General features: G+C 43.6%; 1 protein-coding gene across 2 annotated transcripts in view; it reads right to left on the bottom strand.

Annotated features, from left to right (window-relative positions):
* PDE8A (phosphodiesterase 8A) overlaps window positions 1–13,780 on the bottom strand; it is a 180,799-nt gene that overhangs the window by 44,447 nt on the left and 122,572 nt on the right. For both annotated transcript variants that reach the window (XM_073013077.1, XM_007990257.3), the window contains exons 12-17: window positions 9,205–9,282; window positions 4,855–4,925; window positions 4,264–4,428; window positions 2,831–2,879; window positions 2,143–2,278; window positions 423–621 (exon numbers count right to left, since the gene is read on the bottom strand). In XM_073013077.1, coding sequence (XP_072869178.1) covers window positions 423–621; window positions 2,143–2,278; window positions 2,831–2,879; window positions 4,264–4,428; window positions 4,855–4,925; window positions 9,205–9,282 — 698 coding nt within the window. The remainder of the gene's footprint in view (window positions 1–422; window positions 622–2,142; window positions 2,279–2,830; window positions 2,880–4,263; window positions 4,429–4,854; window positions 4,926–9,204; window positions 9,283–13,780) is intronic.

Below are 13,780 nucleotides of genomic sequence, written 5' to 3'. Positions count from 1 at the left end.
ATAACCCTGGGTGGGAGCAGTGCTGGGAACAGAGATGATGAACTTGGCCTTAGAGCCCTGCAGACTTTGATGTACAGATGCAGGCCCTAAAGTGGGGATATCCAACAGTTACTTGGCTCTACTAGTGTACAGGCTTGGAGTGAGACCCCCAGAAGAATCGCCCTATCCTGTGGTTTCTCCTCTGGGACCAAATCCTGCCTCTTGCACCCTCATGGAATGGCTGGGATTATGTCATGAATTAACACATCTATTTCCCAAAGCTACAGTGTGGCCTCCAGACTGATTCCTAGTGTGGCCTCGCCCTTCCTGTGCCAGGCTGCACACACGTGAGCAGTCATGCTATGTATCTTAGTGGAGGCAGGAACACTAGACTCTCCCCACTGTTCCTGCCCATTAAACGTGGCATGTAAACAACAACTCACCTTTATCCTCTCCTTGGAGAGAAAATAGGCAGTGGCATGAAGCACATCAGCAGAATGTGTAGAATTGTGGTAGGGATTGGAAGAATGATAATTGGCTTCGATAATTTGTAACCATGATCTTAGTGTTGACTCAGAGCAGTGTAAGAATTCACAGATTCCAAAGCGAGCAAACATTTTGAGACCAAGATAAATCAAAGGCCTATAGAGAGAAAAAACCCCACAATATTAGAACAAAAGCAAACAAATAGGCTAAGTGTTTGAGGCCTGAATAGGTTCCAAGCCAAATTTCAGGGAGTGCAGGGCAGCAGAGTGGAGATTGTTTGGGCTGTGCTGGCCTCTCTCTGGTGGAGCAAACAAACTTTGGTTCCACTTCTTGCCCTCAGGAGACCATGATGCACAGGTGAGAACTGGCTGTCCATAGCAGCTCTGGCCTCAGCCTCGTTGGGGCTCCTGATTTGCTGGGGGGAGTTTGCTCATTCTGTCCTTCCAGGTTCAGCTTCCTACTTGCACTACTGAATTTGTCACAACAATCCTTTTTCCAGGTTAAGCTTGTACCACCTTGAACACCATCCTCTCCTTTGGACTTGCTGGACCAATGCCATTGGCCAGACACCCTGCCTGTAAGAAAACATTTCCTGAAAACGTCCTATGAGCCAGACACTGCCGTATGCCATGGAATTTTCTCAACACCCACCTTTCTGGAGGTGGGTGTTACAGTATGAGGGGATTTCCCCGGAGGTGACCAGCTGGCCACCAAGTTAGGTTCTTACTTGAGAAATCACCTTGACCCAGCATCTGGCCCTTGCCTTTAAAGGCCAAGAAACTGGCCATGTTGAGGCAGTATCCAGAGGTGATCACAGGACTTAAACTGACCTGCCTTAGCCCAATTCACATGGATGTAATGTCACTAGGATGTAAACCAGGTGCTTAAAGACTCATGTGCCAAGGGAGTATTCTTTTCCACTCTCCTTGGCTGTGCTGGGAGATGGGGAAGTAGAACGTATCAGAAGGTTAACTCAAGGTGAGCCTGAAAAAGTCAGGGGGTTATCTTGGGGACAGGTCGCCCAAACTGAGATGAGACCTGAGAAGCCATCCCATGGCCCAACTGAGCACCTCTCTCCCGAGACACCCTAGGGGGCAGTCCTGGCTGGAATCAGCTCTGTGGACCTCCCTTTCTTGTGTGCCCAGCCAACTGCCACCTTTGGTTAACAGGTCTTCTCCGGCAAGGGAAAAAACTCAAGATAAAACCCCATTCCTGCTCCTGCTCGCTGTGATCACACCCAGACGAGGATGACTAGGGCTTTGGGTGTCCCTATGCCTATCACCAACACAGCAACCAAAAGCTGGGGGCAGCTCTTATCACATGTGTATGTGTTTCTAATAAATTTTGGTTCTAGGCTCTGAGCAGATCTCTTACAGCAATCTTAACATATTACCACCTATAGGAGAAATACCTTTATTTCAGAGAAAAAAGTCGTGGGCTACTTGGAGAAGTCACTGGCTCAGTTGCATGCTTTCCATGAATGTGCCATCACTGTGGCCAGCAGACTCTCCCCCAGGCCCTGGTGACTCAGAGCCACGTGGTGCCCTGCTACTCCTTCCTCAGAGCCCCTCCCTGACCAGGTACCAGCCCTGTGCACAATCCACACTCCTCAGGTAGCCTCTTCACACAGGCCCTGGGAATCTAGTTCTCCCTCTGCGGAGGTCTGCATGAACTCACCTATTGTGGGTGGCAGCCTCCAGTTCAAAAATATCAAAGTCCCAGTATTCCTCATTTTCCATGGCCCGAGCTATCCGTGGTGGGACATCATCAAGGGAGATGGGAGTGATTATATTGCTTGAAACCGTTTGAGTGTCTGTAAAGTGATGTAATTTGGAGAACAAAATTAATAGGCTTTAAATGATTAACTTTTTTTTTTTTTTTTTGAGACAGACTCTCACTCTGTTGCCCAGGCTGGAGTGTAGTGGTGCGGTCTCAGCTCACTGCAACCTCTGCCTCCCGGGTTCAAGTGATTCTCCTGCCTCAGCCTCCTGAGTAGCTGGGATTATAGGCACCTGCCACCATGCCTGGCTAATTTTTTGTATTTTTAGTAGAGACAGGGTTTCGCCATGTTGGCCAGGCTGGTCTCGAAATCCTGACCTTGTGATCTGCCTGTCTCGGCTTCCCAAAGTGCTGGGATTACAGGTGTGAGCCACCGCTCCCAGCCAGGATTAACTGTTTCTCAGGGAGGACAGTACTGCCTCAGGGACAGCTGCTTTGTTTCTGAGACTTTATGACATACCAAGAAACTTCTTAATGAGGTGAAAAACTATTTAAAAACTTTTATCTGAAAAAGTTATTTTCATCACTTAAGCTAAACTGCAGTATTATAGATAGTGATCTAAAAAATTAAAAAGGAAAAACTTACTTTTTGTTGAAAGAACATATTCATTCCCTGATAGTCTTCGCAAACCATCCTGATAAAAATCAAGGAAACAAGAAAAAGAAAAGTCACAACTGTTCTTTCCTTCCTGGAAACTCCAGGTGGTCCCCCCACAGGACAGCTCAGGGCAGCCCTCTCCACCAATCCACTCAAGGCTGCCCGGGGCCCAGTGATCAACTACTGGCCTCAGTCACTTACTGGAGAGCACAACAGGCTAATGCTGGGAAGGATGGTCCTGGCCCTGTTGGAAGCTAAACTCAGGACCAGGGTCAGCACCCGGGAGGTGAGCTTGCATCTTTTGAGGGGTGGGTGGTCCTTAAGCCCAGCATTCTTGCTTGCCCTCCAGGACCATTTGGTTTCTTAGGAACAACTCTGCTCAGCCCTCAGTCCTTCTCCTCCATTTTCCTGCCACTCTCTTCACTCTGAGGACACAAGGTTTTCCTGGGAACATTAGCTCCTCTCTCACCTTCTAAGGGACCTCATTCCTGCTGGTGATTCTCCTGGGCTCCTCACCAGTGCTTCCAGACCACCTGGCCCAAACCCAGACTCTTAGCAGCCCCTTTTCTCCAGTCCTGTGGCTATTCTCATCTACTCGCCTCCAGAACACTATCCTACCCCATCCCTCATCATTTTCATCTCTCACCTACAGTCTGGAGGAGCCTCTGTTTCAAATAGGCAAGACCACAGTTAGATATTATCAGCATTGGAAACATTCTACCTTCTAGATTTCTGCCTGGAACATTATTTTTATAAAATCCAGTGAATTCAGAAAGCATGAATTGGGAAGGAGGTGGATTTTGCTTCTGACCAAGACAAAAGCTGACAGAGAGCAACTGAGTAATCTATGCTGCACAAAGTTGTCCCTCTCTTGTGAGAGCTCTACACCAGACATCCTGAAGGAGGCATCTAGGACCCCTCAAGAGTCTATGGCACAAAGCCCTCTTCTAGTAAAAGATTCCCAAACTCCACTTTCCTACAGTCATCCAAATGTGTGTGGGATGCTTTGCAGGCCAAACTGTCACACCCCCCGGCATCATTTTAAATACATATGGCGGGAGAAAGACAGTCTTTCTATTCTGCACTGTCCGTTTTCAAGCTCTTTAATACAACTAAACAAGCTTTATTTAGATAAATTACTGTAGAAGCCCTAAGCAACACTGGAGAACTGGCTCAGCAGACTTGTCAGGATTACACTCCTCCCTGCTCTGCTCCAAGCTAAGCTCTCCCTAGGAGGCAGGCAGCAGGTGGGTGCTTGGCCAGAGAATAGAAGAATCCAGGCAATGGAGGAGAGTTTAGGTCTTGACTGAACCCTACAGTGCCCTGCCTGTCTCTTCAAAGATCTGTTTAAATGAGTAACCTCTGAGAAAACCACCAAGAACAGACAGGCTCTAGCCAGGAGTCTAGTCAAATATACTTACAGACATTAAGCCCCCAACAAGGTCATTGGCATGGGGATCATCATCCTTAGCACCAAACTGTGGTGAATATAACTCAGTGGTTCTTAGAATTTCCAGCACACGGTCTAGGGCTTCGGTCACAGGCATGGGACTACTTTCCTGGGCAGCATTGATAATATTGATTACCTACATTATGGAAGGAAAATACTTGAGTTTCATAACCTTAAAAACAATGAGAGGGTCAGGCATGGTGGTGTATGCCTATAATTCCAGCTACTCAGGAGGCTGAGGTGGGAGAATTACTTGAGCACTGGAGTTTGAGACTAGCCTGGGCAACAGAAATGAGAGAGCCCATCTCTAAAATACAACAGCAAAAACAAAATAAAACAAAACCCAACAGGACTCAATCTGGCCATAGTAATTAATACCAACTTAAGACTAGTTAAAATGCTGACATCACACATCCTCTCTCTTCAGAGGAGGCTACTAGCACCATACAACTATGACAGCATTCTCATTACTGCAGGTCCCTGTTTCTTCTCACTGGAAATGATCCTTGGGGAGAACAAGGAGTATGTGTGCTCAATGGAGACAGACCACAAACTGCTTCACCTTGGTGATGGGCGCCTCAATCGTCATGGAATGTATCCGGGCCATAGAAGAGTGTCGTCTCTGGCTGGAAACTGTGGAGAAAGGGATGCACAAATCAGGGTGTGCACGGCCCTGGGCACCTGTCTTGACAGCAGAGGGCTCAGTGTGCTCGGCTGCATGATGAAGGGGCAGGATAGAACTGAGTTTACTGAGCTTCATTCCCATCTTAACAATCCTGGGGTTCTGGCATAACCAATTCTGTTTCCTTCAGTTCTAGGCACTAGGATGCACATATGCCCCCATGGACTGAACCTCTGACGTCACAGGCCAGAGAGAAAACAGAGGAAACAATCTAGCAAGCCAAAGTCAAACAGCCTCTTTTTGTGTCTATGACAATAAGCCTTTATAATTATTTAGCTTGCCATTCTCTAGGAGTAAAAATGTTCTGGAAGACAATGCCACACAATGCTCTTTGTTTCATATATGGCAGAAGCAATACATTCAATTCACCAATAACTAAAATACACAAATCTCTGGTTAAATTTTTCAAGGTACCCTCTGGTGCTTCCCACTATTAGGTTTAATCTAGACTGATTAGGTAAATATCTTAAATGAGGCAGGCAGCAATTCTTAGGCTCTGAAGTTTGTTAATTTTTGTTGTTCCTGTCAAGATATGGTTCCTTTGTGATGAGGAGAAGCCCAGACAATATAGGCAGGAAAAACATTAACATCCAGTCCTGGGTATCTCCACGAACAATCCCATCAGGCTAAATGCTGCTTTCCAAAGACGTTACAGGACCAGGGGCTGTCCCAGAGACTGATGTATCAACCTCATTTTACCAATGAAGAAACTGAGGCCCGAGGAGAGACACCGTCCAAGGTTAACCAATTCACAGGGTCTCAAATGTTTTAAATTTGGGGGCCCAACTAAACTTCTTAAAATTTTGGTGATTATAGGATTGCCAACCTTCCATTTTATCCAACAATGTCATTAAAACAAAAATAAAAACTGCCATTTTCTCACTGTCATAAAAGGACTTGTTTTCATTTAAAAATAATTGACATATGCTTGTAACAAACAACAGAGATCTATTGTACAACATGGTAACTACAATTAATAACAACGTATTCTAGAAAATTGCTAAATGTAGATTTTGTGTTCTCTCACCACAAAAAAAATGAAAGTGTATGAGGTAATAAATACATTAATTAGCCTAATTTAGCCATTCCACAATGTACAGATAGGTCAAAACATCATGTACATGATAAATATACATAATTCTTGTCAATTAAAAAATAAAGGAATTAGAAAAAAATCAAACAGAGCAATAAGGTAAGAAAAAAAGTATAAAGATTGTCATGACTGTGTATACAGAAAGCCCTGAAGAATCTATAAATGCACTCCTCTTCTTTTACAGTGAGTGTGTAGGTTTGCCCAAGCTCCTGGATATACAAAGTCAATATTCAAAAATCAATCGTATTTCTATAACTATATACAATAAGCAATTGGAAATTTAAACAAGTAACACCATTACAATAGCGTAAGAAACCATCAATACCTAAGAATAAATCTAATTAAAGATTAGTATGACTTCTACAACGAAAATGTAAAACATTGCTGAGAGAAAACAAAGACAGCCTAAATAAATGGAGACATCGCATGTTCATGATTTGAAAGACTCAGTATTACTGAGATTTCAATTTTCCCCGAATTGATCTACAGATTTAAGGCACTCTGAAAACAAATCCCAGGAGGGTGTGTGTATAAACTAAGAAGCTCATTCTAAGTGTCACATGGAAATGCAAAGGACCTAGAACAGCCAAGACACTGAAGAAGAACAACTACTTACTACCAGGTATCAGATATCAACACTTATTATATAAGTAGCTGATTGTGATATTGGTGTAAGCATAGACAAACAGAAGAGTGGGACAGAATAGAGTCCAGGAATAGATCATATATTCGTAGTAACCTGATTTATAATAATGGTGCTACTGCAAAAGATGTTTATTCAATATGGTGATAGACCAGTTGGATTTCCCCAGGGTCAGGGGCAGTCATCCTTGATCTCTACCCTCACCAGATATAAAAATTTAAAATGGATCAAAGACCTAAAACAAAAGATAAAACAATAAAACTCCTAGAAGAAAACAAGGGAGAATATTTTCATGATCTTGGGATGAAGAACGATTTCTTAAATAGGACACAAAAAGCACTAGTAATAATATAAAACCTGATAAAATGAATTTCCTTAAGATTAAGAACCTCTGTTCTTTGATTAAGAATCAAAAGATACGATTTAGAGGGGAGAAGGCAAACCACAGACTAAAAAAATATATTTGTGATACACAGATATTCCATACCTAGACTATATACAGAATCCCTACAAACCAACAAGAAAAAGATATACAACCCAATTATCAATATGGGCAAAAGACTTGAACAGCACTTCAGAAAAGGATTATCCAAATGGCCAATAAAAAGGTGCCCAACTTCAGTCATAAGGAAAATTAAAATTAAAACCACTGGAATGGCTAACATTTTAAATTCTGGTATTACCAAGTGTGGGAAAACATGGAACAACTGGAACTCTCACAGATGAGTGAGGAGAGTAACATGGTGCAATATGTTGGAGCTATTATTGGAGAATAAAACTGGAGAGCACCATTTGCAGCTGCTCTAAGGCCTAGCAATCCCACTTCTAGGGAGAAGATGAGCATATACATCCACAAAAGAAGACTTGTACAAAAATGTTCATGGCAGCTTCATTCTTAGCAGCCTCAAAATGGAAACAAAACAACTGTCCATCAATAAGAAGATGTGTACACAAATTGTAGTATATTTCTATAAGGGAATACTACTGAGCAATAAGAAGGAAGGAACTATGACATACCTAACATGGAAGAACCTTGAAAACATGAAAGTTCAAGAAGCTAGACATAAACAAGCCATACTGTACGATTCCAGTTCTACGAGGCACAAGGAGACGCCAAATTAATTTATGGTGCTAGCAATCAATGGTTGCTTCTGCATGGTTAATGATGTGTTTGTGTGTGTGGCTTTTCCATATCTATTTTGGGTGGTAATTACATGAGCACATAGAATTGTCAAAACTCATTGAGATGAAACAAGTGAATTTCATTGTATGTAAATTATAACTAAAAAATCATAAAAATAAAAAGTTACAAGAAAAAATGTTTATTAAAACATAGAAATATACCAAGGAATTCAAAGGATCAACAAACATTAGCATGTGGTGAGTGAAGGCTGTTCTGGGCAGGGACCTCAGCCCTGCTCTGTGCTGCTCCAAGACTGCAGAGTGTCTCGGACTGTAATCACGACAGCTACAATGAAGATGACGATGTCAGCTAACACTGAGTCCCTACCCTTACTCACCAGGCACCACACACACTCATTTAATCCCCACACAATCCTCTGTAGACAGTAAATTATCCCCACTTTACAGATAAGGCAATGGAAACACAGAAGTCCACCCTCAAGGCTACACAGAGCAGACGAAGCTGGGACTTGAACTGAGGTCATTCTGACACCAAAGTTTACAGTCCTTCCCATAACCCCATACTGCTTCCTCACTGGCACCACCCCAATCCTGCCCTCAAAGCAGGGTTGTAATCTGTATGGTCTTTCCAGTGCAAGGAGTACACAGCATGTCATCTGGGCCTTATAACAAATCTGTGAGGGATGACAGGGTGGCATTTGATCCCTACTGTATAATCTTAGCTGATATCACCTTGGAAAAGTTTGTCTTTTGAACCAGTACAAACAGCTCCGTATCCTTCTGTATTCATTTTTGGGCCAAAGAATGTATACAGCTAGCAGTAATACCTGCATCTACACTCTGTATAAGCAATGTTGATTACATTTTAAAAATTAGGTCATTCAGGCCATGCACCTACATATTCTTTTTAAAAAGTATATTTCAATTAGAACTTAAATAATATTTGCTGAATAAGGGTCTTTCACAATTCCAAAATCAAGCTTACCTCTCTCTAAAAGTTTCCATGGCAAACTGCAAACCACGATGGGATAGATCTTTAAGAATTATCAAATGCAAACAATTATAGCAGATGAATTGACATCTTCTGCTGTTACAGTTTAGAAATGCAACTATAGAATATATGGGAATGTATCTTTTCCTTTTCTTTATTTTCTGATTCCATTAAAAGGCTCAGAATGGAGCCCAATGGCAGGAGTACACAGAGGGAAAAATGGAACACTAGTTTCCAGAGGGTTCCCTCTTCTCCCGAGAATTGGAGGTAGACAGGATGAGACTGGGCAAGGCATAGCAGGGCTCCATGTGTTCAACAGTGATTTGATCACATTTTTTTTCTCTTGTCTTGGTCACTCACCTTCAGTTGTACGGGAGGCAACAGCTTTGACGTCTAGTGAGCCTTTTCTTCTGTCTTTATGTTTGCCTGTCTGATTATCTGTAGAAACAAATGATAAATCACTTTTGATTTAAACAACATATTAAGGAAGGTTACCAATCTAAAATTAAAAAAAAACTTTCAACTTTAAGAATTAAATATGTTTTAAATGCCACAAAAGTAAACACAGTATAGAGATGAAGACTATGAACAACCAGTTTTACGGGGGTAGGGTTTCTCAAAATGTCCCACCAGGTGCACAGATAAACAAGGGCTTTACAGTTCCAGATTATGTAATTACAGAGTTCCAGGACATAAAGTGACAACTGATAGAAATGACCTCAAGGGAATTTCTCCTATTGTATTTCTATATAATTGAATAAAATGATGGGAAAATTCTGATCCCCACTCATCTTGCCCCAAAGAAAAAAAATCTTTTATTTTCTCTACAAAATATGGACTACAATATCCCAGGGAAAACATTCTTCTTTTTCCTAGGGTAGTACGGTAAACACTGTTTGGGGTATATTTCAAATGATAGTTCATCTTCCTCCCTTTCACCCCCTCTTCTCTACGAAGGACACACTACTCTCCTAGGCTTCAAATGGGGGACTGTCTTTGACTCTTCTCTAATCCTGACCCCCACAGCAATCACTGACAAAGCAACTCTCACTTACCTTCCTGACCCCTTCTCTGCGCACCTGCTGGGTACCATACATCCCCATTTCACAGACAAGGAAACTGGCAGCTGCTCTGCAGATGAGTGCACAGTAGGGTGGGTGCTGAGCTCGACTCTTCCCACAGCCATGGAGTAGCTTCTCTGCCTTGTCTTGGCTTCCTCACCCGGAACTTCTCTCCCTGCTCATGGACAGGATCTGAATGCAGGCCCTTAGCACTTCCTCTGCACCATCAAGAAGCCTCTTCACCTGCTCTTTGCTTCTTTGCCCAATTAAACTAAATCCTCTTCTCTGTGGGCACTAAAGAGTGAACGTGGCAAGGTCACCAACGACCTCCTTTTTGCTAGGTCTGAAGGCTACAACTCAATCCTTACCTGACCTGATTTGATTGTGGTACTAGACACAACTGATCCCTTTCTGGACACTCCTGTTTGCAGAGTCCACACTCTCCTGGTTTTCCTTCCACTTCTTACTACTCCTTTCTAGTCTCTTTCATGATTTCCTCTTCCTCAGTATCCCTGGTGTTTCCAAAGGTGGTTTTTCAAAGGTTCTATCCTTAGTCCTTCTCAGTCAACAAAACCTCCTTGGGAGATCTCATTCCTTCCTATGGTTTTAATTAATTCCTATGTTGCCATCTTACCCCAGGCCTCTCTCCTGAGCTCCAGACTTACATCTTAACTTACCATTTACCACCTTATTTAGACACTCCTCAGGCACTGCAAATGAATTCATTATCCACCATGAAGTCTTTTATCTTTTTCCAAATCTGCTCTTTAACCCAGGTCACTGAACAGCATCTACCATAAGGTGGACAGAAGTCATCCATCACTTCTCCCCCTCCTCTCTCCTCCCCCTTCAATGGGTCAGCCAAATCTAAGGATTCTACCTCCTAAACACCTCGAGTCTATCCCCAGCTCTGTCCTTGCCTGAGCTCAGATATTTGTCATCCTCTCTGGATTATAACAATGGCCTCCCAGATTGGCTCCAAAACACCAACCTTTCCCCCTTCAACTTATTCTCTGCAGGCTGCCAAGTGATCGTTGTAAAACAAAAATCCAACCAAATCTCTCAATCAAAACACTTCAATGGCTCATCCTTGTCTTTAGGATAAGATTCAAACTCCTCAATGTGGCACCCAGAGTCCTATGAGGTCTACGCCCCCCATATCTATCCACCTTGAATTATTTATGATTTGTTGATTTGCCTCCCAAACCTCTGTGATTTGGTACAAACCACTGACTTGGAAATGTGCCTCTCCCATGCCACCTTCTTCGACTGGTTACCTCTGATCTTCTTTGAAGATGCAGTTCAGGTATCATAACTTTTGGGAAACCTTTCCTTAAAGTCTCTCCACACCACCCCAACAGTGCTGGGTAACAGCCTGCTTTATTGTCTTGCCTTCCTTGCTAACATGAATGACTTGAGGGCAGGGACGGTTTTTCCTGTCTTTCCTAGGTGACCAGCACTGTACCTACCATCTGCTAGAAGAAGCATATGTATATAGAAGCTCAATAAATACACATCTGCTTCACCAAAAACTTGCACCTTCCTGCTGTGCACAAATCAAAGTTCTGTTAAATCAGTCACTCTTGATTCTGTGGCTCCCCTGCTCAAAATCCTTCAGCGTTTCAGAGATAAAGAACTTCCTGGCATTCAAGGACAGGTAAGGTTGGCCTACAGCAGCCTGCCTTTCATCTTGCACTGTGTTTCCCATGAATGTGCCGCATCAGCACAACTGCTCCGTCTCTGGAACAGCCTTGACATCGGCTCCTTTCGTCTGAGACATGACACTGCACCCTCTTCAAGTGTTCATTCCTTCAAGTGTCCCCTCTTCTCAACCACATGGAGCCAGAAGTGTGTCTCCTTCCTCTGAGCTTCATGATGAGTAATGTCCACATAGCCTGGGCTGGGAACTTATGATTATTTGTTCCTTCATTCTTACCTCTTTTATTCCACTCAACAAACCTTTACTGGGCACCCACCATGTGTGCTGCCCTAAACTAGGCATTAGGGAGGTGAAAATGAATAAGTTATGGTCCATGAACTCAAAAGGAGATGGTCAGTGGGGAAAAGGGTGGGTAAATCAAGAGTTACAGTAATATTTTTAAAGTTCAGGAGGAGTCTGGAGGGGGAAGTGGCAGATTCTCAAGGGAGTGGGGGGCAGAAAGGAGATGGATGGAGTCTTGTAGCTGCAGCCAAGATACGGAGGAGGAGGACAGCATTTCCAGGAGGAGGACACTGCTTGTGCAGATGGAGGAGTATGGCTGGAGAGGAGCAAGTAGCAATGTGTGTATGAAGGATGCACTGTGGAAAAATGGAGGGAGACTAAGCAGGTTTTAATTTCTATTTGACTGTTTCAAAGTTACTTTATGTAAATACAAGATCCTCTTGTTCCTAAAAGCCCTGCTAAGCTCACTGCTCTCCCAGTCCCTGTAGCACGTTATAGATGATTCTAGCAATTTTCGCCCAGTGGGTAGAGATGGACCGTGTCTCCACCCTGTCACCCCAGTGCCCAGTTCTCAGAAGCTCTCCTCAGGGAATACCAAGAGGTTGAAGATGAAGTGTGAGGCTTACATCCCAACGAGACTACCAACTCCTGAAGGTGTGCTGCGCCCAGGCGCCTCCTGCTTACTGAGTGCTCAGAAAACACACACTCATCCTGAGGTACCCGGCCTGCCAGTGGAGAGAACACTAAACAGGCCTCCACAGCCAGGGCCTGGGCTCAGGATCACCTGCAACTTCATGTCTCTGCTCTTGGCTTCCTGTTCTGTGAAACAGGGTCTATAAGCTCTGCCCATCCTTTCAATAGAGAAAAATTAATAGCATTTCCTTGACCTGCTGGGTAAATCCTGGGAATCCTGGAAAAACAGTGGGGATGATGAGAGGGGGTAACCAATCAGTACCCCTCAAAAACAGCAGCTTCCTCCAACTCACATTAGCCCTGCAGCCTGGAAGTATGAGCTCCAGTTTGGATATGAGGAAGTCCAGGTCCCAGTATCTTATGTGACTTGCCCAAAAGTCATTTTGCCAGGACCACAGCAGACTGTCAGAGCATTTCCTCAGGCACTATCAACAAGCATTTGCAGAGCACTTACTCTGCAACAGGGCCACCTCCAAACTGCCAAGCCCACAGGACTCTGCACATGGGCCTCTGGTAACTAACTACCTCTTCCTCCCAAGAAAGCTCACTTTCTCCAGGTGCAGACCAAATCTCCCAAGTATTTTAAATGATCTATGAGGCCTCTAACAATGGCCCCAACCTTGGTAGCCCATGAGAACACCTGCAAAGTATGAGGCCTGGGCTCCATTCCATACAACCTGAACAAGAACCAGAGCCTGTCACATTACTGGTAAGGCCTGTCCTGACCACCTCCTCATCCAATGCCCAATCCCCTGGCTTCATTCTTCTCCACAGAACTTAACACCATCTGATATACTGTATGTTTGTTTGCTTACTGTCTACCTCACCCCCAGCTAGAAACACATCTTGTAAGCAGAGACATAGATGTTGCCTGGTGCACAGCAGTTGTGCACTGAGTTTGGATGAATGATGAATGAATGAATTAATCCTGCTCCTCAGTGCTCCTCTGTTCATTATTCACAAGTCTCTTATTGCTGGACTCCTTTCTTGGTACTCAAGTCTTCCTGCTTCACTTTCTCTCTTCAGGAGAGTTGGCCCAGGGCCAAAAGTTTTGGCTTATCACTTCAGATGTGGTAAGTTCAAATCTAAACTTACTGTCCACTCCCTGTACAAATCTGCTCTTTCTTATGATCTTATTTGCACTTGTTATTTTAATTAAGGTTATCCAGTGGCCAAGCTAGATATCTTGGTGTCATTCTCAAATCTTCTCTTTATCCCACACAGTAAGCTGGTTCCCAAA

The sequence above is a fragment of the Chlorocebus sabaeus genome, chromosome 29, assembly GCF_047675955.1.
Source record: "Chlorocebus sabaeus isolate Y175 chromosome 29, mChlSab1.0.hap1, whole genome shotgun sequence".
Lineage (NCBI taxonomy): Eukaryota > Metazoa > Chordata > Mammalia > Primates > Cercopithecidae > Chlorocebus > Chlorocebus sabaeus.
Note: the sequence above shows the minus strand (reverse complement) of the source record. Positions and strands in the feature narration are given on the sequence as shown.